This window comes from Lampris incognitus, chromosome 13, assembly GCF_029633865.1.
Source record: "Lampris incognitus isolate fLamInc1 chromosome 13, fLamInc1.hap2, whole genome shotgun sequence".
Classification (NCBI taxonomy): domain Eukaryota; kingdom Metazoa; phylum Chordata; class Actinopteri; order Lampriformes; family Lampridae; genus Lampris; species Lampris incognitus.
This window is the reverse complement of record NC_079223.1, coordinates 26,132,780-26,156,818: the sequence shown is the minus strand read 5'-3', so window position 1 is coordinate 26,156,818 and position 24,039 is coordinate 26,132,780. Positions and strand designations below refer to the sequence as shown.

General features: G+C 42.1%; 2 protein-coding genes across 2 annotated transcripts in view; one reads left to right on the top strand and one right to left on the bottom strand.

Annotated features, from left to right (window-relative positions):
* abhd12 (abhydrolase domain containing 12, lysophospholipase) overlaps positions 1-12,479 on the bottom strand; it is an 82,478-nt gene extending 69,999 nt beyond the window's left edge. Inside the window, exons 1-2 of the mRNA XM_056291893.1 lie at positions 12,381-12,479; positions 10,740-10,890 (exon numbers count right to left, since the gene is read on the bottom strand). Coding sequence (XP_056147868.1) covers positions 10,740-10,888 — 149 coding nt within the window. The 5' untranslated portion in view covers positions 10,889-10,890; positions 12,381-12,479. The remainder of the gene's footprint in view (positions 1-10,739; positions 10,891-12,380) is intronic.
* A 95-nt stretch (positions 12,480-12,574) lies between these two features.
* Positions 12,575-18,543, top strand: gins1 (GINS complex subunit 1 (Psf1 homolog)). The gene is made up of 7 exons (XM_056292152.1): positions 12,575-12,737; positions 15,128-15,192; positions 15,335-15,433; positions 15,834-15,924; positions 16,222-16,338; positions 17,249-17,323; positions 17,460-18,543. The coding sequence occupies exons 1-7, from the start codon at positions 12,663-12,665 to the stop codon at positions 17,526-17,528; spliced, it is 591 nt and encodes a 196-aa protein (XP_056148127.1). The 5' UTR covers positions 12,575-12,662; the 3' UTR covers positions 17,529-18,543.
* Positions 18,544-24,039: the final 5,496 nt, after the last annotated feature.

Genomic DNA, 24,039 nt, shown 5'->3' with positions numbered 1-24,039 from the left:
GGTTTGGAGACAGTGGCACTGACGAAAAGACAGGAGGCGGAGCTGGAGGTGGCAGAGTTGAAGATGCTAAGATTTTCATTGGGAGTGACGAAGAAGGACAGGATTAGGAACGAGTATATTAGAGGGACAGCTCAGGTTGGATGGTTTGGAGACAAAGCAAGAGAAGCAAGATTAAGATGGCTTGGACATGTGTGGAGGAGAGATGCTGGGTATATTGGGAGAAGGATGCTGAATATGGAGCTGCCAGGGAAGGGGAAAAGAGGAAGGCCAAAGAAGATGTTTATGGATGTGGTGAGGGAAGACATGCAGGTGGCTGGTGTGACGGGAAGATGCAGAAGACAGGAAGAAATGGGATGATCCGCTGTGGCGATCCCTAATGGGAGCAGCCGAAAGTAGTAGTAGTAAACAAAGGATTTACGGATTTACATCCGAATATGTTCTTTTCCATTAAAACTCTTATTTGTTTTGATGGTGTGCTTTAAAACAATAAACAATAAAATAAAGAACATAAAACTTAAGAGTAAAAGTATATTTACACAATAAAATAATGGTGTCAAGCTCAACTTGAATTGAATCCCAACGAGAAAAGGTAGGTCTTTAATAAAGATTTAAAAGTCTCTAGGGTCTGAGCGGATTTTTTTTTTTAAATTTATTTCTGATTTTTCCCTTTTTTCTCCCAATTTAGTGGCCAATTGATCCCTATTTTAATTCAAACACCCACCCTCGTATTGCATGCGTTCGCCAACTGCATCTCTCCGGCCGGCAGTCTCGAAGGAGACGCCTCCCCACTTTCGTGACAAGGCGAATCCAAGCCGAACCACTGTTTTTCCGACACACACAGAGACGCATTCACATGACGAACACAAGCCGACTCCGCCCCCCTCCCGAAGACAGCGTTGCCAATGATTGCTGCTTCATCGAGTCCGGCCATAGTCGGATCTGACGAGACCGGGGCGCGAACCCCAGTCCCCAGTGGGCAACTGCATCGACACCAAGCCGATGCTTAGACTGCTAAGTCTGAGCAGATTTTATGTGTACTGGTAGATTGTTCCAGAGATCAGGGGCAGCCAATGCAAAGGCTCTGTCACCCCTATTCTTAAGCCTGGATCTCGGAACATGTAAGAGCATCTGGTTTGTCGACCTGAGTGCTCTGACTGGTGTATGATGATGTATTATCTCAGATAACTAAGGGGGTGCCAGCCCATTTAAAGACTTAAAAACAAGTCATAAAATCTTAAACTGGATCCTAAAACAGACAGGAAGCCAATGAAGGGAGGCCAGTAGGGGCATTATGTGATCATGTTGTTTCTTTCCTGTTAGAAGGCAAGCAGCTGCATTTTGTACAAGCTGCAGGCGACGAAGCAATGACTGAGCTTCACCAACATACAACAAATTACAATAATCCAAATGAGAGGTACTAAATGCAGGAATTACCTTTTCAATATAATTTGGAGGGAGCTAGGCCTTTACTTTTCCAAGAAGTCGTAATTGAAAAAAACTTGTTTTGATGACAGCTTATTTGTTTATCAAAGTTAAAAGAGCTGTCAAAAAAAAAAATCACACCAGGACTCCCAACAGAAGAGCAACTGTAGGAAGCTAAAGGGCCAAGAGCGCTATCATAACCATCCAGAAGATCAGGTTGTACATATACAATTATTTCAGTCTTATTTTGATTTAGTTTCATGAAGTTTAATTCCATGCATGTTTTTACATCCTTTAAACAACTCAGCAAAGCCTGTATAGAATCTCTGCTGTTTGTTTTTATAGGCAGATAGATTTGCAAATCATCAGCAAAACAATGAAAAGACATATTAATGTCTTTTCATCCTTTAACAGTCTGGGTGGAATACTGTCAAGGGGGCAATGTGAAGGCCTCAAATGGTTAACTACCTCAGATATAAAGGAGAGGGACATGGGCTCAAACTGCTCTAAGACAGCTGGGCACATAGAATAAATAGCAGGATCTGAGGCCAAAGAAGATAGTAAGGCCCTAATAGCAGAGACCTTATCTGGAAAAACTTTAAGAAATTCTACACAGAGCATGGGTGTTGGCACAATGCAAAGAGAATCACACGGTTTTATAAGAGAGTTAATAGTATTAAAAAGAATCTGAGGCCTATGACAATTGTTGGACACAAGGTTTGATAGAAACTGTGTTTTTGCAGATTTAACAGCTCTCTGGTACTCTGATAAGCAGTCTCTTAGAATTCCTAAGGAGACATAAAGTTTGTCTTTCTTCCACTTTCTCTCAGCGCATGGCTCTGTCACTGGTTTAGGGCGTTTGGTTGCGACAGCAGCAACCAAGTCCAGTATGTCAGTGCAGGTAGAGTTAAAAAGAGTGGTAATGTCATCAGCACTGAGATTACAAGCGTCATCCATGGTGTGAAACATAGAGTCTTTAAAAGCAACAGAAAACTGAGACACCGTCAAAGGGTTAATCATGCACAGGCAGTGTGCTTGTGCACACGATTTAACCTGAAAACGCAGCATCACAGTAAATAACACAGGCAAATGGTCTGATATATGTGTATCACATATTTCACTGATGCATACACTTAAACCAAAGGCCCACACAAGGTCCAGTGTGTGACTCTTCTCATGCGTCAGGCAAGTCACCAATTAAGTGAAATTAAAAGAGTCAATAAGATTCAAAAAGTCTTTGACCAGAGGTCTAGATTCACAACAGACATGGATATTAAAATCACCAACAATTAAGAAACTGTCGTAGTTCACTATAGTCCCCACCACAAAGTCTATGAGTTCTTGAATGAAGTCCTTATTGAATTTTGGTGCACAGTAGACCACTGCGCACAGCACAGGACAATTACACTTTATTTCAAAAAGTTGCAGCTCGAAGCTGGAGAAGCTGTCAGATGGAGTCTGTTAGCAGTGGTAGCTGGATTTAAAGATAGAAGCTAGACCTCCGCCTTTGCCAGTGGTCCGAGTCAAGCTGATGAATGAACAGTCAGGGGGAAGAAGTTCAGCCCTCAGGGCTGTTGCCTCTCCCCGTTACTCTACATCTTGTACACTAATGACTGTCGCAGCAACCACACCAATAGACACATTCAAATTTGCGGATGATTCAGAGATTGTAAGTCTTCTTGAAGGGGAGGAGGAACAACACGGACCTGTGGTCCAGGATTTTGTATCTTGGTGTGATGAGTCCTTTCTCCACTTAAATGTGTCTAAAACTACAGATATGATAATCCGTTTTAGAAAGACTCCTCCTAGTCCTGTACTAACCAGCATTAAAGGTGCTGACATTGAGCTTGTGGACGCTACAAATATCTGAGGGTTGTTCTTGACAAAAAAAGTATGCTTTGAAACTCACATTGCTTCCACATCAAAGGTCCAACAAAGACTTTTTTCCTGAGGAAAATGCGTACATTTAATGTCTCCTCCCAGATGATGACTCTCTTTTATAGAAGTTTATTGAAACAGTTTTAATGTATTGTATTGTGGCTTGGTTTGGTAACTTGACTCCGGCCAATAAAAAACGGCTTGATAGACTTATCAAATGGGCTAGTAAGATTTCAGGGAGAAGCCAAGCCCAGCTCATTTACCTTTATAATAGGAGGGTGTTCAGAAAGGCTACTTCCCTTCTGGAGTGCCAAGGTCACCCCCTTCAGCCAGAGTTTGAGCTGTTACCTTCAGGTCATCAGTTGAAGATGCCCTGTATTAGGACTAAGAGATACAGGGCTTCCTTTGTCCCGACCACTGCCATCCAATTGTTAAATAGTATGCATCTACTGTCTGCAGTTCGCTTGTTTCCTTGGTCTGTATATTTTATATTTTATATTTGAACTACTTTGGTTCTTCTTGCCCACTATGTCCTGTTGTCAATTCCTCCTTGGTGTTTGTATGTTTTGTCTTTGTGTGAGAGTTTTTATACTGGCTGCAAACTAATTTCCCTGCAAGGGACAATAAAGATACTTGGACTTTGACTTGAAGCCATGTCTTCATCCATCCATCCATCCATAAAATCCAATTCCCGAGAAGTAAAGAAGTCATTAAGCAGGAATGTTGTATTAGCTAGCGATCTAGCGTTAATGAGAGCCAGACAGACAGTAAGCTCCTCTTTGTCTGATGCTGATGCGTGATCCAGCGGGCGAAGGTTCTTGTAATCCACACCACCTCTGCAGGCCCGCGTCCGCCTGGGAAGAGGAGGGGAAGTTGGCCCACAGCAATGCCAGGATCCACCAAATCAGAAAAAAAGTGACATTCACTGCAAAGGAGGCGAGGATCATTTCCACCGGAGGACGTTAGGTAAGCCTTGATTCTCACCCGAACACCACCCCACTTTCCCCGTCTTCCAGGGTGCTTCCTACAGGGAATGACACAAGGTGGGCGGCACAGGTATGCCGGTATAGCCAACAGCAATGGAGGAAGGTTTGAGAATGGATCTCCTAAATCATGCTTTAACAGCAACTCATGAGATGCTCAGATATTAAGAGGTGCTTGACGATCATATACGAGTAAAGACATCATGACAGCATATGGGGTAAAACAGAACAATAGCAAACATACGCCAAACAGACCTGACAGACGGCTCGCCGCACACTGGCGCCAAAAGTAACCAAAAAGTAATATAATGCACAAAAGTTACATTACTTTGATTAAGTAATTAAATTGTTACATTACTTACATTTTTAACAAGGTAACTAGTAATATGTAACACATTACATTTCAAAAGTAACCTTCCCAACATTGTCTGTTAAAAGTACTACTGTCTGTGTACCATGTGTATCAGTATATACTGTGGTACTATGTTAGTCTGTTAGAGGTACTGTTGTCTGTATACCATGTGTATCAGTATGTACTATGGTACTATCTTAGTCGGTTAGAGGTACTGTTGTCTGTATGTCAGTACATATTAGTGTAAATGTTGTTAATGTTGTTGCTGATAAAACCATATCTCTGCGGTTTTATTGTCCTTGGTGAATAGAGTGATTCTGACACTCATCTCCATTCAGTCAAGCTGTTTTCTAAAAGTCGCAGTGATTCTGTTGTCTACTGACCAGTATGTCATGTAAACTTTCCATTGAGTTACATAATCCTTCAGTGGTCGAGTAAGAAGAATTACATTACATTACAGTCATTTAGCCGATGCTTTTATCCAACGCAACTTACAATAAGTGCATTTAACATAGGAAATCAGAACTACTAGTCATCAGAGGCCATAAGTGCATCTAAACAAGCATCTAAGAGCAAAACCAGTGCTAAAGTAAAAGTGCAAGAAAGAGATTTTTTTTTTAAATGAGTGAATACAATAAATGCTAAGAGCAAGTAACAGGGTAGTACTTCTTGAAGAGGTGAGTTTTCAACCTGCGCCAAAAGATGGGCAGCGACTCCGCTGTCCTGACATCAGTGGGGAGTTCATTCCACCACTGTGGGGCCAGGACAGAAAAGAGCCGTGACCGGGTCGATCGGCAGCAGGGGTCTCTGAGCGACGAGGCAACCAGGCGTCCCGAGGCAGCAGAGCGAAGTGGTCGGGTGGGGGTGTAGGGCTTGATCGTGGCCTGGAGATAGGAAGGAGCTGTTCGCTCGTTTTAATTTAGAACAACAAACGTTAAATAATGTAATAATTGAGTCCTATGCATATATAACTAACAATGTTTGAAAGCAACAGAGTAATTATGTTCAAGTTTGAGTTGAACTAGCTCAGAAGCTAATGTACCTTAGTTCAGTTTTGCTAAAGTTGTGTTGCTAGTAACTGTTAACGTAGTAATGGTAGGCCAATGACCTGTTTTGGTGTGTTAACGTTACTGTAAGTCACTGGGATACACTTTCTTTGTACAGGAGAGGCATCTGAGGACTTCGACAGTCCTGACTTTGTCCCATTTGTCTTCTCCTACTCAATCCAGTCCAGCAAAGGCGATGCACAACATGAGAAGTAAATATGGTCACTTCCTTGTGATTTGTTGTTCACTGTGATCACCCAGCATGACTCGACATAGCATGACTCGAAGTGCAGAGAAGAAATGGTGAGTAATTTAATGTAGCTATATTTTTGTCAGGATTATCTGTTAGGCCAGTTAGTTTCTGTTATGTCTACATTTTCTCATGAAGCCCTTTGAGGCATGCTATGTGATTTCCGCTGACTTGAATTGAGGATGTGATAAACCTGTGGTCAAATGAGTAAAGTAACTGTTTTGTACTAACTGCTTGCTCTCTTCTGTGTGTATTAGATATGAGCGAAAAAGAAGAAGGGATGAAACCCCCCACAGATGGCCAGACAATGGACATCAGTCCACAGAAGTTGTTGATGAGGCTGCATCAGAATCCACACACGCTTCCCTTCCCCCAAATGATTGCGGAATGGAGCCTGGTGCTGGTCCTTGCACTGGTAAGAACTTCTAACATCTTAACTATTGTACAGTAGGACAGTCACTACTATATTTGTTGTGATAAAGTATTTGGCCATGATTCTGTTTGGCACAGTCTGAATGATCACCCAGAGTGTAGCCGTTTCCCAGATATGAAAAATAGGACTGTGAAATTTCTATTTATCTTTATATCTAATCTCTTTTTCAGAAGCCACGGTCCCGAAGGCTCTCCGTGATGACCACAAACAGCCAACTTTCTACCGAATGTGACAACCTGCGTGTGGACATCAACAAACTCAAAGCCGAGAATGAACAACTAAAAGCAACACTCAGGAATACACAGTTTTCCTTTAGCTCTATCAAATGCAAAGCAGCACAGGTTCTGTTTTTCACAGGTCTGACCAGTGTCATTTTTGAGTGGTTGCTCCAAACAGTTAAAGACAGTGTAGAGGTTGTGCGTGACTCTCTGACCCTGGAGGACCATCTATTGGCTATCCTAATGAAACTCTGATTAGGGCTCAGCAACAAGGATATTACATTCAGATTTAATGTTACCGAATGTGACATCTCTAAAATTATGAGAAGTTGGCTCCCTGTTATGTCTCAGGTTTTGAAACCTCTCAAGTGGCCAAGCAAGCATGCAATGTTAAGGAATATGCCAAAATGTTTTAAAGCTAAATACACACGCTGCAGATGCATTATTGACTGCACTGAAATTTTTATTAACAAATCCATGAATCTAACCTCCAGAGCCCAAATTTCTTCGAATTATATGAGCCACACCACAGTTAAGTATTTGGTTGGCATGTCACCTGCAGGAGCCATTACTTTTCTGTCCACAGGTTGGGGTGGGCGTGTTTCTGATAAACAACTTACAGCTGAGTCTGGACTTTATGACCTAGAAGTAAATGATGAGATACTAGCAGATCATGGTTTTACCATCAGAGATGAGCTTGCTGTACGCAGTACCACCCTTAGAATCCCTCACTTTACCAAAGGTAAAAAGCAGCTCTCTGCTCAAGACGTGGAAACATCAAGGCGTTTGTCTAACGTGAAAATACACATTGAAAGAGTAATAGGTAGATGGAAGAGTTTAAAAATTCTGACAACTGTTATTCCACTCACACAGGTAGACCTCTTAGATGACATGGTGATTACATTACATTACAGTCATTTAGTCGACGCTTTTATCCAAAGTGACTTACAATAAGCGCATTTAACGTAGGACATCAGGGTAACTACTAGTCATCAGAGGCCAGAAGTGCATCTAAACAAGCATCTAAGAACAAAACCAGTGCTAAAGTAAAAGTGCAAGAAAGAGATTTTTTTTTTAAATGAGTTAATACAAGAGCAAGTAACAGGGTAGTAGTTCTTGAAGAGGTGAGTTTTCAACTTGCGCCAAAAGATGGGCAGCGACTCCGCTGTCCTGACATCAGTGGGGAGTTCATTCCACCACTGTGGGGCCAGGACAGAAAAGAGCCGTGACCAGGTCAATCGGCAGCAGGGGTCTCTGAGTGACGGGGCAACCAGGCGTCCCGAGGCATCAGAGCGAAGTGGTTGGGCGGGGGTGTAGGGCTTGACCATGGCCTGGAGATAGGAAGGAGCTGTTCCTTTCACCGCCCTGTAGGCTAGCACCAGAGTCTTAAACTGGATGCGAGCAGCTACTGTGAGCCAGTATAGGGACATGAGAATGGGAGTTGTGTGGGAGAACTTAGGGTGGTTGAACACCAGATGAGCTGCAGCTTTCTGAACAAGCTCCAGAGATCTGATGGCCAACACCAGGGCGCCAGCAAGGAGGGAGTTGCCGTATTCCAGCCGGGAGATGACCAGAGCCTAGATGAGCCCCTGTGTCGTCTCGTCGGTGAGGAATGGGCGAATCATCCTGATGTTATAGAGGAGAAATCTGCAGGAGCAAGCAACCGATGCAACGTTTGCAGCAAACGACAGTTGGTCGTCCAGGATCACACCCAGATTCCTCGCAGTCCAAGTTGGCATCACCACAGTGTTGTCAATGGTGATGGCCAGGTCTCGGTGCGGGCAACCTTTCTCCGGAGGAACATCAGCTCTGTCTTGTCCAGATTGAGCTTCTCCGAGATGCCAGTCAAGCACGCAGCAATGCGTGTCTCTACTTGTGTGTCAGAAGGAGGGAAGGACAAGATCAGCTGGGTGTCATCAGCATAACAATGGTAAGAGAAGTCATGCGAGCGAATAAGAGAACCCAGGGATGTCGTGTACAGGGGGAATTGTGTGTGCAGCATTAACAAACCTTTGTAAATGTATAGTCCCTTGAAAATAACTTGTCAATGTTTTGATAAATGATCCATGAAATTATAATCAACATTTTCCATTATGGAGAGTCAAAGATAAATTTCAAGGTTCAAGGTTTTTATTAGTCATACGTTTATGTGCCAGTGACATGAGGTAATAATCTTTTTTTTTACAAGATGCACACTTATTGTAAAAAAAAAATTATGATTGAGATTAATTCAACATTCAATTGTTTTGACATAAGATACCACTACAGGTAATGCCAATTTATTACTGCATTAAATGACTTGTTTCACAGTACATCTTTTTGACTTCATTTTTTTTGCACTGTTCACAATACCAATCCACAAACTTTCTTTTGATTTTTGCACATTCGTTGTGGAAATGGTTCTTGCAAAGTCCACTAAATGGCCAACTATTCACTCTTCGTGAATATTTGACCACTGAAGACTGGGCCATTTTGTCTCGTCATTAATCCACTGACCTGCGCCTAAAGCATATGGGTCTCCAAGACGTATCCCATTCACCAAGGTTAATTTCGAAGCATAACTGGTCTTATCACTAGGTGACAAGCTGTTGTAGTAGGCGGAAAACATTTTCAAACTAAAATCAAGCCGTTGTAACGTATCGGAAGTTCGCTAGCCGTCTTCATACCAAGCCGAGACGGTGATCAACGGTCGGGTAATGTGCTTCCTGCAGCCAAGCTGCGCGCGCATCCCCAGTCATCCTCATGTTGGACTGAGGGCAGACTGGACACTACAGTGACTCACAATTGCTTCTTGAAGTACAACGTCGTATTACAAGATGGGCCGGGCTGGGGCTAGCTGGTCAGCTTGCTAACTTCAGTAGTTAGTATCACAATATATTGTAGCGACCGGAGGAGACTGGGCTAACGGCTACACACTGGGGAAGCGCAAGGGATTATGGGACTGTTACGATCACGTTAAGATCATTGTTTTATTAATGTTGTGGTCATGGTCTGATTATTGCATTGCTGTTTGTATGTTCGACTCGGACTGGGTAGAAGACCACTTTACTGACTGAAGGGCTGTGATTAAAACTTGTATGTTTTATAATGACCTTGTTACGGGAAGCCATTGTTCGGCAAACATTGGGGAGGAGCAGAATAAAGGAGCACTCTCGGGGTCATGCGGTGCATGGGACACAAGAGTTGAGATAAAGAGATTTCTATCTCTCGTTCTTCCACGCCGGCTCGCCACAATATGGACGTCTTTGACATAATGTCATAACTTGTTTTTTTCCAAATTGTTGATCATTGTAGTTAATTTTTTAATCTTTTAAACTACAATAATTACATATTGCCCCTTTAAGCTTCTGTTTTTAATTTGCTATAAGCCAACATTTCTCGCTGTAAGAGCCATTCTTTTACCATTTTGGAGGAAAAATTTTATGCAATATTAACAATTTACATTCCACAGTATTTGAAATATATTTTCTTATCTAATTTTACATATTTTATTCAGTTTGTATACCTTTATGTTGTGTCTTTGCACTGTTTCAACTCAAAAATGAAAAAAAAATACACAATAAAAACTATATTCATCTGCAAGCTACGTACTCTCATTATTATTCAAAGTCAAAACAAATCTCCTATTTGAAAAACGCGCGCGCGCGCGCACACACACACACACACACACACACACACACACACACACACACACACTTCCCAACCTCCCCTCTTGGAAAAAAAACCCTGCTCCCTTCTCCAGTGAAACCAGGCGGTGTACAGGAGAACCAGTGGGGCCAGTCGGGGTATTTGTAACTGAGCGAACGAAGGGAGGACAGGTCACTCCGGTTTTCCTGTCAAGTCTCGCAAGTAAAACCAATTTAATTCTTCAGGTTTACATAAGCAAATCTCAGCAGAGCTCTTCTCACCTCTGACACTAAACTACAAGTCTTAATTTCTCAATTCTCCCTCTCGGATTAAGATAAATAGACTAAGAGCTATTTTTTGTCACGATACAGCATCTTTATAACGTTTTGATGCCGCAGCAGTGACAGTGGATAAAAAGACATCCAGGCTGCAGGCTCACTGTTTTGGGCCAACGCGGCTCCCTTCTCTCCCGCGCTGCTGGGACACTGGAGTATGAACAATGGTTTAATAAGATTACGGTTCCGTCTTACCTTCCAAACAGTCGGCCCATTTTCTCTTCCGACTCCGAACCGAACGAGGCGGAGCTGTCCGGCTCTCCTGCTCCGGTCTGGGGACAAAACTTCAGATCCGGCTCGCTGTCATCACAGTCTGCCGTCACACACTTATTCCGATTTCGCATCACTGAAATATAAAAGAAAACGTCTCCCGTTACCGAGTAACGACACACGACAGAATCGGCCTGTCCTGCTGGTCGATGCTCTGCAGTGGACAGAGGCCGCGGCTCAGTCGGTAGAAACCGGTTTACCGAATAGATGCCGGCAGAGACAGAGACGGAAATGTTGCCTCTGTTTATTTGCAGAAGTCCGAGATCTGCAGAGACCAGCTGGTTGAATCGACCTTTCCCATTGGTCCCTTGTTCCCGCCAATCAGAGGAAAGTCACGGTAGCAACTTTTTCCATTGGTCTCCCATTTCAGCCAATCAGAGGAGAGTGAAGATGTGCCGACTGTGAATGGAAGGTCAATTAAAATAGTAGCCTTAGTTAGATTATAGCTATTTATATACGACTTAAATATATGGAGAATTTTACTTTCAACGGAAAAAAGAAAAGGAAGCGTGCCCAGAAAATCAAATGATAGAAAAGAGCTCATTGGTAAAGAGGTTATCGGTAGAGGGCCAAGGCACTCTGTCCCTGTGATTAAAATATACTGTTTGTAGCATGGTTCTACTTACCAGTAGTGGCTTCTTTCATATGCAGAACTTTGTTTTTGATTTCCATTTCCTGTTCTTGACTGATTCTAAAGAACTTTTGAAATGCTTTTCCATCCATCCCTGCTGCTGGAGCCTATCCCAGCAGCTACCACAGGGCCGACCCCCCCCGACCCCCCCCCCCCACACACACACACACGCATCTAGAGACAATTTAGTACGGCCGATTCACCTGACCTACTTGTGATTGTTTTTGTGTTGGGGTGGCACAGTGGTTAGCGCGGTCGCCTCACATAAGAAGGTCCTGGGTTCGTACCCCGGGACTGTCCAACCTTGGGGGTCATCCCCAGGGCGTCCTCTGTGTGGAGTTTGAATGTTCTCCCCGTGTCTGCGTGGGTTTCTTCCAGGTGCTCCTCCCACAGTACAAAGACATGTGGGTCAGGTGAACTGTCCATACTAAATTGTTCCTAGGTTTGAATTTGTCAGCCCTGTGATGGACTGGCGGCCTGTCCAGGGTGTCTCCCCGTCTGCCGCCCAATGACAGCTGGGATAGGCTCCAGCATCCCGCGACCCTAATTAGGTTAAGCGGCTTGGATAATGGATTCTTTAAGAGAAAGAAAATAGCTTTAGTTGTTTACCTTATATTCGTTTTATATAAGCAGTAATATAAAAGTAGTTTATATATATAATGTATGTAGTTATGACCCTCCTTCCCTGTTAAATGTTGCTTTCAATTACTCAATAAGCTTAGTAAAAGCATCTTAGTTAACTTGTTCACAGTGAATTAAGTCTGTCAGATACATTTTTGCCGTTTTATAGCGCGGATGGATTTGTCACTCGGCAGTAAAACCAGTTTCTGATAAGGAAATCGGAGTGAGCGGTTAAAAATGCAGCTTCAGCGGGTTTCTGATTCATTCATTGGACTTAACGAGTTGATGTTATCATAGTGAAAGTGTGCACTTACCTTAGTTTACGTTTTTGTTTTGCTTTGTCCACATAACTCATCGTTTATTCCACATTGGAGTAGTAGGTGGTGGTGTAGTAGGAGAAAGAGGAGGTGGCGGTAATAACGCGTTTAGTTGGCCTTTTTTGTTGTCGGCGAGTTTCCGTAGTTTCCGGTCACATGTCACAACAAACCAACCGGAACACCTTCTGATATTTCCCGCGAAACGGATCAAATCGACTCCTCGTATCTGATGGTTAAACTAGAATTCATGTTTGGTTGAATCTGGAGCAGAAACCCAAGATGTTCTGTGAGAAAGCGATGGAGCTGATCAGAGAGCTGCAGCGGATGGGTGACGGACAGCTGCCCGCTTTCAATGTGAGACTCAAATAAGCGCAGGATCGAATCCCACCGTGGACAGTCAGGGATATCTTAGAATTGTCTGTCGAGAAGAAAAACGTCTTAGACTTGTCTGTCGAGAAGAAAAAGTCGAAATTTATGGTGACATGATAGTTTTACGATTAAGACGCGTAAAGGAAAAAAGTTTTAAAACGTATTTTTACTACAATACATACTTACATGCATGTATATACATCTACTACTACTATACGTTTAGTCGGGCGTACTGAGCGAAGTGCAAACTCTCCTGTTCCCCCCTAATTACAAAGCTAACATGAAGGGACGTCTAAGATATCTGATTTATGAATTCCGACTTTATTCCTCGAGAGACATCGAAAACGGGTTTAGCGTAACTGTTTTGCTGTGGAGAGTGGAGCAATACACTGCTGGCTAATTACCAGCGTGCTGTGTACTGCTACATATGCATATCACACGAGAGGGAGAGCTTTACCGTCATTGGCACGACAGCGATGCATGCGGTCAGGAGTAATATTGCGATTATACGACGGTTGCCAACAAAATAAAAGGTGGCAATTTGTTCTCAAAATAAAAAACGTTTTGCTAGTGTTATCTCCGTATCCCTAGAAGTAGATGGGGCCTGACTAATACCTGGAAAACAACCAGCCACGTCACTTGACGTCATGCTGCCGAAAATATTTTTCCATGGACAGATTTAGCTACTACTTCCGCAAAGTTCACATGTATTTTTAAACTAGTAGTGCCGATGGCGGAGTAAATGTATAGTGACGAAACATTTGTCATTTGACCACGGCTAGGTGTGCTGTCCTGCTGAATTTAGTTCTAAATGTCTAGTTGACCAATCAGATTGCTTGGTCGGAACTACCTGTTGTATAATAGTGTACCTAGTACTGCTACTAGCATACTGTTTTTGCATACTGTAACGATTTTACTTGAATTATAAACGCTTACTGGTACACTAACTATTAAACTGTTTACTACTACTTTTATACTGTTAGAGGTATACTTTTACAAGTGTAGCTGTTATTATACTGTAACTGTCTGTCATACTCGATGCAGATATTATGTACTGCTGTTAGTATATTGTTATTAGTATACTATCGATAGTATAGTGGATGAGTGTAAACAGGTTTGAAACATTCAGCCAGCTTTCATGACTTATTACTTTTACGTCTTACATGATTTCCTTTATGGGTGTGAAGTACTGTTTCATTCTCACAGAGGGATGAAATTTGAAGTTAATTTGAAGAGATCTTTCCATTCATTCTTAAATCCAAAATCTGCATGTCGCCTCTTGCATGTCCATATCTGTTTTATGATAATCCTGAGCGTGGTGCTTGCTTTCATTTGATTTTGAATGATTGTTCCTCTCAGTACACTTGTCTCAGTCAGATGAGTAAAGCCATTTTACAGATTGTTCAGAAAGACTCCAGGAGAGCCCACAGAGAGACATCACACGAATCAGTCTTTAACTGTACCTCAGTAACCACCTGGCAGCAGAGGACTGATTTAAATATTTCTCTTCTGAAGTAGAACCAAATTAAATCTCTTTAGAATCAGAATCCCTTTATTGGCCAAGTATATTTGCACATACAAGGAATTCAGCTTGGTGTTTGCTTGTTTACTTGTTAAAGACATAATAAGAAATAATTAAACACAATATAAGGCAGTAAAACAGTAGATGAAAAAGAGAAAAAAAGATAAATATATAGGAAATAGAATATCTACTACAACTAAACAAATACTGAATATATTGTTGTGTATTATTGCCTCTTTAATCTCTTGATACATGCTCAATAATCCAGGCAAGGAAGTCCCAGAACGTTGAATCAGTTCACTGAATCAGTTAATTGCCGTGACAATCAATTACACATGGCCATCGTAACTCTAGTTAATGGCCATGCCTATTTGCATATGAAACTGATTGTTGGTTTCGGTCGTTATGCCACTGTATTTTATATAAGGGTGGGGATACCTGCAGTCAGTTGAGACTGAAGAGGTCACTTAGATGAGTGATGAAATGTTTCTCTCAATAAACGTGTCCAGATGAACTGATTCTGCTTTATGTGATTATTACTCCTAGCTTTCAACCTGCCAGAGATCTTTTGATGGAGATTTTCTGGTTGTTCTGAGGTGAAATTTTCTCCATCAGGAGCCTTCACTACCTAATTCACCAGCTGTGTCTTCTTTTAAACCACCATGAAACACATGGTTAGCATTATTTGAACTGGATCTGTGTAAGGAGATGTTATCTCTTATCCAACGCTCACACATAAACATACACACATGCACTTGGCCGTCATCTTAACCAGGGATGCTAGTCATCTTCTTCACACACACTCTCTCTAATTAAAACATCTTTTTCACCTTCTCCTCCATTGCTTTAACAGGAAGATGGAGTTCGTCAGGTGCTGGAGGAGATGAAGTCGCTGTATGAACAGAATCAAAGTGATGTGTGAGTAAGAAATCAGCATTATTCACCTCAATCTGGTGCTCAACATGTCTGTTGTTGTAGCTGGTGCATTGTAATCATTGATGAATCTGTTCGATATGCGAGCAGCTGAAACAGTTGTGATATTTTTTTATTTCTCTTAAAGGAACGATGCCAAATCAGAAGGGCGAACCGAACTGATTCCATCCATCAAGTTTCGTCACTGCTGCCTCCTCCGAAACCAGCGCTGTGTCACTGCTTATCTGTCAGTAAATGTTATGAACCGTCTGTCTTGTCTGTCTGTCTGTCTGTCAGATTATCTGTAACTAAACCTGTCATTAACTGTCTGTCTCCTGGTTTTTCTTTCCAGAGGCGAGTTTGATTCTGTCATGAAAAATTGATGGACATCATTGACTATATTTCTCCTTCATAAAATAAACTCCACTATGCAAGAAAAGAACAAAAAAATTCATCATATACACTGTGTTTTCTTATTGAATGTGTAAATAAATTGGCTAAGCTAAGTAGAATTGCATAAATATAATAATGATGAGTATAGTGATGTATTAAAAAACTAATAGTCTGATATAACCATCAGTTTTTAGATTAACAGATAGCTAGCTTTAATTAAATGAGGGTTGACTGGTCCTGGTTTTTCTCCTCAGCTACGACAGACTTCTTCGTATCCGGGCTTTGAGGTGGGCATACGGCAGTGTCCTGCCCCCAAACATCCGCTTCCACATGTGTGCAGAGGAGGTGAGCCATGTTCTCTCTCCACAAGATGTGATGTCACGTTTCCTCTTCCAGACTCCAGAGACAACATTCACTCTGTAGAGCAACTCAGATAAACTAATGTATTAATCCATATCCCCACCCATTGTTTAACATAGAGGACATATTAGCCACCTAAACCAGAATTGTTTGCTAAACTATCTAAACCAGTATCAATACTAAATTAGCCAAACCAGCATCATTTACTAAACTAGCTGAACTAGTATCAGCACTAAACTAAGCCTCTGGGTTTGGATGTGAGTCTGTTCCTCTTCTGTACAGCTGGATTGGTTTCACCTGTACAAGAAGTCTCTGGCGACCTTCATGAGGTCACTGGGAGGAGAGGAAGGACTGGACATCACGCAGGACATGAAACCTCCTAAAAGTCTCTTCATACAGGTGAGAAAAAAAAATTATTCTCTTTGTCATTTATATAAAAGAAGAAACTTTTTAACATCTTCTATGTTGGGTTTACATAAAACTATAACTACCAAATCTCATTTGAGAGAATATTTGTTCATGATGATGTGGCTCTGAGTCCTGAGGTTGTTTGGAAATTGTTCTGGGTAAGAGCGTGGGGCAAGACACACACTCACGGACACACACACACACACTCACACTCCATTAATTGGACATTTGTGATATTGGGCTATACAAATAAAATTGACTTGACTCTCCTCAAATGTGACACACTCAGATGTTGATGACAAAACAGAAAGCTACATGGAAACACATCTTTTCAAATCTGACTGGAGATGCTTTCATATCCTGGATCAGACCCATGTCTGATATGTGACTTGAGTCTACTAGTACTACTGCTTTCGGCTGCTCCCGTTAGGGGTCACCACAGTGGATCATCCGTTTCAATTTCTTCCTGTCTTCTGCATCTTCCTCTGTCACACCAGCCACCTACATGTTCTCCCTCACCACATCCATAAACCTCCTCTTTGTCCTTGATATGTCACTTGAGTCTGAATGGTAAAATCTAAATTAATATGGGTTTTGCGTTTTTTCTCCATGACACTGGTCTCTGTCCTCATAGCACACTGTTGAACAGTTTAATGCAAAGCTCAGTGGTCTGAACAGAATTGGATGAAAGTCAATGGAAAAACAGAAGTCAACACTTCCATATCTGTTTAAAACCAAACCAGACAGCACATTTCTTACTGTAAAAATGTCTGCACATGCTCACAAGACACCATTTAGGTTTTTCAGTTGCTAACTCAAGTCATTCACAATAATGCTAAAAACTGTGAAAACAGACACAAAAAATCTGATTGTCAGTTGATCTGATTATTTTATGTTCCAGGTGAGGTGTTTAAAAGACCACGGCGAGCTGGAAATTGATGACGGAACCATCATCCTTCTGAAGAAAAACAGTCAGGTATCACTACAGTCACATCTACTGTCTGTTCACTCAATAAACCACTCAGTCATTTAATCTAGTGTCTTCCTGAAAAACACCTTGCTCTGCGGTCAACTTCTGTCACAACTCAATCTCCCCCCCTCTCTCTCTCCAGCACTTCCTGCCAAGATGGAAATGTGAGCAGCTGATTCGTCAGGGCATCTTGGAGCACATTGTTACTTGAGTATAACTGACCTCCATGATGAACTGAGACAAGGATGAGACTGTGATGTCATTGGCATTGCTTCACACGTCTGGGCATCTGGGAATGAATGCAAGAAACATTCAACTTTTCAGCTCCTGGAAAAAGTGGCAAACTTACATTTTCAGAACTACTAGTCAAGAAATTAAATCTAATTTAAAGCTCAAGTTTTTAAAAAGTACATTTTCAGAAACCTTTTTTCAAGATTTAAAGAAGTCCAGACTGTGATGTCAGCATCTCCTCCTCATCTATCCTCCAGCCTGTCAAAGGTTAAAACACATCCACCATCTATTCGGGTGAACCAAACTCACCTCATGGCGTCATGGCCGTCAAGTGTTTAAAACGGCTTTTCTTTGATCAGTTTCTTCATACCTGAAGGGATTAAGAGTGATTTGGGTGAAATGTTAGCCTGAAAAAACCCTGATAAAATAATCGTTGACTTTTTGAAACCACAAAAGAAAATCTGAAGAGTTTGGCTTTTTTAAGAGTTCTCTAGAAACATACATTAGCATCTTACAAATCTGTAAAAGAAGCTCGCTCAACTTGTTCCAGTCCTACCGGGGGATGTTTTCACCAGTGAGACAAAGACAAAGATATCAGAGAAAACAGACTAAAACTGCAGGGATTCAAATCAGAACCAGTAGTTTAACTAAACTCCCTGCTCAGCTTCATCTTCATTATGGTGTCATTTTTATTTGAAAGAAGACTACCGTTGTGTTTCCAGAACGTTAATTGTTTGTTAATTCACTTTCACATCCACAGACATGGTGTGTTTGTAGAGTCCAGCACAAATCTACAGCTCACTGCCTTTTACAACAAAGTACAATCAGAAACTCGCATGATAACCAACATCATCAAGTCCTTCATTATTCCAGTCATTTAGACAAAGACAGAAGACTTAACAGCAGTGCATTACAGAATGAATGTATCAAGACGTTACATTTGTTCTTATTAATACTGTGCTTCTGGTTTACATCTTAATGAAAAACCTGATTAAAAAAACAACATGCTCATTGACTCATTCTGTGGCTATATGCATCAATACCATGTGAACCCATACTGGACCTGTGTGTATATCATACAGTACCATGCTGTTCCCATACTGGACTATTGTGGTACCCTTTGGTGTCCATTGACATTTTGCTGGTAGATCATTCACGAGATGATGTAATGGCAGCGGGGCTGGAAATGTGTTTGGTGGTCTCTTTATGCATGCTCAATAATCCAGGTAAGAAAATCAAAGAAGATTGAATCAGATCATCTGGATACAACTTTTATTGAGTTGGCCACATACTTCACATACAGGGGACAGTACATTGGCAGAGGCATGGGTGTGCTATAGGTTCCTCAGTCTCACCTGTAGTAGCCAACTTGTATATGGAGGAAGTGGGAAAGAGGGCTCTGATGTCCTGTCCAGGGACACCACCTAGCCATTGGTCCAGATTTGTGGACAACACCTGGGTTAAAATTAAATCTCAGGACATACCAGATTTCACCAACCACATTAACTCTGTCGACAACCACATCAAGTTCACCAGGGAGGATCTGAAAAATGACAGGTTAGCCTTCAGACTGAAATTGCAATTGGTGATGGGGGACATTTGATTGTTGATGTTTACCATAAACCAACATATACTGATCAGTACTGAAGGTTTGACTCTCATCATCCACTGGAGCCCAAACTGGGAGTCATCAGGACACTGTACCAAGCTGACAACGTCCCCACCGACACAGTGGCTGGGGAAGGGGAGAAATCCCGCATTAAGCAGGCCTTGGTTTAGTGTGATTAATAATTACACTTAGGATAATCACTGATTATCCTAATTGTACATGTTTCAAAGCCAGGGAGATGCCCAAACAGTGCATCAGCTGATCGAAGAGAGGAGAAGGACAACAGCTGCCTAAGTGTGAGATGTGTATTTTCCAAACACTGCATCTCATTGCTTTCAAACCCCAAAACATGCTGCACCAGAAGTTGGTCCACCCCAAGGATCGGGTCCCCCAGCACAGAGTAATACGCTCTTAAGTACGCTGTTAAGTGCCAGGCGGATTGCTGTGACTTGTACATTGAGGAAACTAAACAGACACTGGCCAAGAGAACGGCACAACACAGGAGAGCAAATGCATCAGGCCAGGACTCCGCAGTCTACACCCGTCTACGGGCCAGTGGCCACTCTTGAAAGGATGAGGATGTGTACATCCTTGATAGGGAGGAACACTGGTTTGAACGGGGAGTCAAAGAGGTCATCTATGTGAAGAAGGAACGACCATCCCTGAACGGGGAGGGGGGGGGTCATCGGTCATCATCTTACAATGCTGTGATTGCAAACATTCCCAAATCCTCTGAATCGTACACATGGCCATTGAAACTGTCGTTAATGGTCACGCCCATATCGGCATATGAAACTGGTCGTTGGTTTCGGTCGTTATGCAACTGTATTGTTTGTAAGGGTGGGGATACCTGCAGTCAGTTGAGCCTGAAGAGGTCACTTAGATGAGTGATGAAACGTATCTTTCAATAAACGTTGTGTCCAGATGAACTGATTCAACCTTCTTCGGTATGTGTTTGGGGGTCTTGCTGTAGTTTAGTTGAACCAAAACTCACTGGACATGAACCAAATATAACCTAGAAAATCTGTCATGCTACACTGGTTCAGATACAGTTCACTTAAGACTCTTCTACAAACAAAAACTTCACCTCTACAACCTTTAAAGTAAAAACAAACAAATGTACTATATTAGTACTTACTGTGTTATAACACTCAGGTTGTCATTAAGGATTTGTATAGAAGCATTTTAAAGGCATTTAACTCGTTATGGTCCAGTTCTGTTCTGGTGGGGTTCAGTGTTTCTCCATTATGGTTGAGTCAGGCGACTGGTCTAGCTCTGGTTAAGCTCAGACCTTATGTTAACTAGTTTAGTGCAATGTTTACCTTGGCTTTCATTTGAATGGTGACTATTATGACCTGCTTAACTTTTACAGTGCTGTGCAAAAGTATTTGCCCCCTTAATGATTTCCTCTGTTTTTACATATTTGTCACACTTAATTGTTTCAGATCTTCATACAAAATGTAGTAAGATGACGGTAAAAACAAAATTCAGTTTTTAAGTAATTTTATTTATTTAAGGAACAAGATTCAATAAAGGACTGGTTGTTAAAATCCCTAGTATTTGCACTGCAACAGTGTCGGTGGGAAATAAACTGGAGATGGCTGCCAAGGTGACATTGCCACCTCCAGGACACATCGTCAGTTGTGTACCTCAGCATCACGGGGTGTTTTGGCCTTTTATCACAAGACACCCTCTGCTGAGGCAGGCCCACCCTCCGCTGAGGCAGGCCGACCACAGGTTGAATTATTCAACACCAACTGACCCTGTGTGAAAAAGAAATTGCCCCCTTAGTTACTCAATTAACCAATTTTAATTGATCATTGGATTCAATTGGAGCAGACACACCCAATCTTGATTACTGCTAGCCCTGTTGAATCTAAACATGACTTACAGAACCTTACCATCAATGTGATATATAGGCTACAAGCAGCACAACATGCCACCATCAAAAGAAATCAAGAAGAGATGAGAACAAAAGTTGTTGAGATATATCTGTCTGGAGAGGGTTACAAAGCCATTTCTGAGGCTTATGGACTCCAGCGAACTACAGTAAGACTCATTGTCTCCAAATGGCGAAAGCTTGGAACAGTGGCGCTCACTGCGGCACCAAATGGTTGGAGCCACCTCTCAAGCGCTTCCCACTGGCTGTTAACCATAATGCAAGCTCTTCGTCAGATCGTACTTTAAGCTAATGGAATCAGAATCAAGTTTAGTGGCTGTGTAGGTTTGCACATACATGGAATTTGACTCTGGTTTCGTGGCTCTCTGTGTACTTAACATAGAATAACACTACAACCTTCATACGCGTATACACACACACACACACACACACACACACACACACACACACACACACACACACACACACACACACACACACACACACACACACACACACACACACACACACACACACAAGGATTGACTTATACAGGCGAAATAAGAGGTGATAAAGTGCAGTGGTGCAGAGAATATATCAGAGATGCTGAAATAGATGTTAGCAGGTTACTTACATGCATTCGGTCGAGCATAGATATTCTTTTGTCAAGCTCTGTGATTTTGTGGCTGAGTGTGTGGCACAGCTGGTGCATTCAGTGGAGGGAGAACGGGGGGGGGGGGGCTTTTTCCCAAAGCAAAACAAAGTCTCCAGGTGTCCAACTTCTGAGAGCATAAACCTCGTTAATGCTTTCTTCAACCTTCCCTGAATAGGATCATTTGGGGTCCTCCCTATAGTCCCCGGGTCCTATGTTCCCCGCTTTGTATGAGACCGGGGAATATCGGACCTTTTTGTATACAGAGGGCCCTATATTCCCCACTTTTCCCCAAAAGGGTCCTATGTTCCCCGTTTTGTATGTGCAGGGAAACATGGGACCTTTCTTTATAAAAAGGGTCCTATGTTCCCCTAGGGCAGTGGTTCTCAACCTTTTTGGGGTCCTGGACCCCCTGCGTATTTTTGATCTACCCTGAGGACCCCTCCACCTGATCTTGGGGGAGGGGGGTTGCAATTTGATAGAAACAGTAGAAATTGCATTTTAAATTGCATTATAGCATTTATTCACTCTTTGGGGCAAAAATAAGAGCTTTCAGTTGTAACTTAGATATAGTTAACAAAACAGAATTCTTATGCAGTAACTTTCAGATATATGTAACAAAACAGAATATGTATTCAGTAACTTTCAGATATATGTAACAACAGAATTTTTATGCAGTAACTTTTAACAATGCAAACGGGAGCGAGATCTCTTATTAAAATACAATAAATTACACTTGTGAAACAGATGTAATTAGAGAAAAAAAGTCCTGTTACCCTTTATAGTTTAGGTAGATAAAGGTCTCAGTCACATTTGAGTAAAATAATCCTATTTCTATAAATGTCATAGGATCTTTTTTTTAAAGATATTTTATTTTCACGGACCCCTTGCAATTACACCACTGACCACTAGGGGTCCGCGGACCCCCGGTTGAGAAACACTGCCCTAGGGCACCCGGGGAACATAGGACCCTATTTATAAAGAAAGGTCTTATGCTCCCCGGTCAGCAGGTTTGACGCTGTTTGGCGCAAAAAGTGCATTTTCAATAATGCATTATTTAGGGCAGATTATTAAGAAGACAATTAATCATACGATTTCTATTTTTATATCACAAAAACGAATTCACAAAGTCCAGGTTGGCTAAAGTATGTGGAAACTTTCGACACTAAACCAATTTCAACTTATTAGGCTATAGCCTATATTTGGGCGCATAACCCACCCCGGTAGTTCTCTGATATTTATGTGTGAAATGTGTCACTTATCGAGGAAAATGCGCCTCACCGAGTAGGTGAGCCGGCTCGTCTGTGTCTGAATGTAATATAGTAAGCCTATGCTCCTTGGGCAATTGTACCCGGGCATAGCTTGTTGTGACTTCTCTTATGCACACTATTGTAGTGTTACTATTCGTGGGTTACTAACTTAATCACTATTATATATAAGTACACGGAGACGAGGATGCGGCACAAGTCTGATCTTTACTGACGGAGACGTCACACACTACTAGGCTCGACCAGTGTATTACAGAACTCAGTAGTGGTGACAGTCCAACACAATCGAGCACCGAGTGCTCGATCCAATACACCACATCCCTCTTTTCCAAATGAGATGTGGCCTACTCATCAGTTGCTTCAACAGTAGACCCTTTACCGAACCATTAACACTATGGCATTAACACTGAACAAGTCTTTTCTACTTGCATACTTCAATTATTAATACAGCATTTTTTTAAATGACAGATGACTCTCATTAAACAACATAAACCATTTCCTTTTCACATTCTGGTGGTTAGCATGTAAACATTTTGAACATTCAGCAATCTTGCAACATTTCAGGTTAAACACACCTTGTACTCTTTGTTTCACCTTCTTTTTTTCTTTTTTTTTCTTAATAAACACTTGAATGATCACACAAAAGAACCCTGAGGTTAGTCATTGTATCTGGCAGGGCGCCTAACTGCTCTGCCGCACTTTGTGTAGCATGTGGGTGTACTGCCTGTAGTCACCGGAGGAGGGTCGTGTGGTGGCAGGTCATGTGGTGGTGAGTCGACTGGCACAGGCGCTTGTGAGGGTGAGGGTTGTACCTCTGAGTCAAAATGTTCCTCACTGTCCGTGTCTCTGAATAGGCTCGGATGTATCTTCCTCAGATGTCGCCTGTTCCTTCTCTGCATCCTCCCAGCCGGTGTCTGCACAGTGTAGGACCGTGGTTCATCTCGCTGTCGGATGACAACGGCAGGCTCCCAGCCGCGCCGCGTTTGCATGTGTACGGTGTCTCCTGGGGTCAACACTGGCAGGGGCTTTGCACACTGGTCGTAACGTTGTTTTTGGCGTTACTGCAGGTTCTAGATCTTGCTG

Bases quoted from the DNA above. Each gene is read 5' to 3' on its own strand.
- gins1 (XM_056292152.1), top strand. From the start codon at position 12,663: ATGTTCTGTGAGAAAGCGATGGAGCTGATCAGAGAGCTGCAGCGGATG. The intron at 12,738-15,127 runs GTGAGACTCAAA...TTGCTTTAACAG, and splicing joins GACAGCTGCCCGCTTTCAAT to GAAGATGGAGTTCGTCAGGT. The intron at 15,434-15,833 runs GTCAGTAAATGT...TTTTCTCCTCAG, and splicing joins CGCTGTGTCACTGCTTATCT to CTACGACAGACTTCTTCGTA.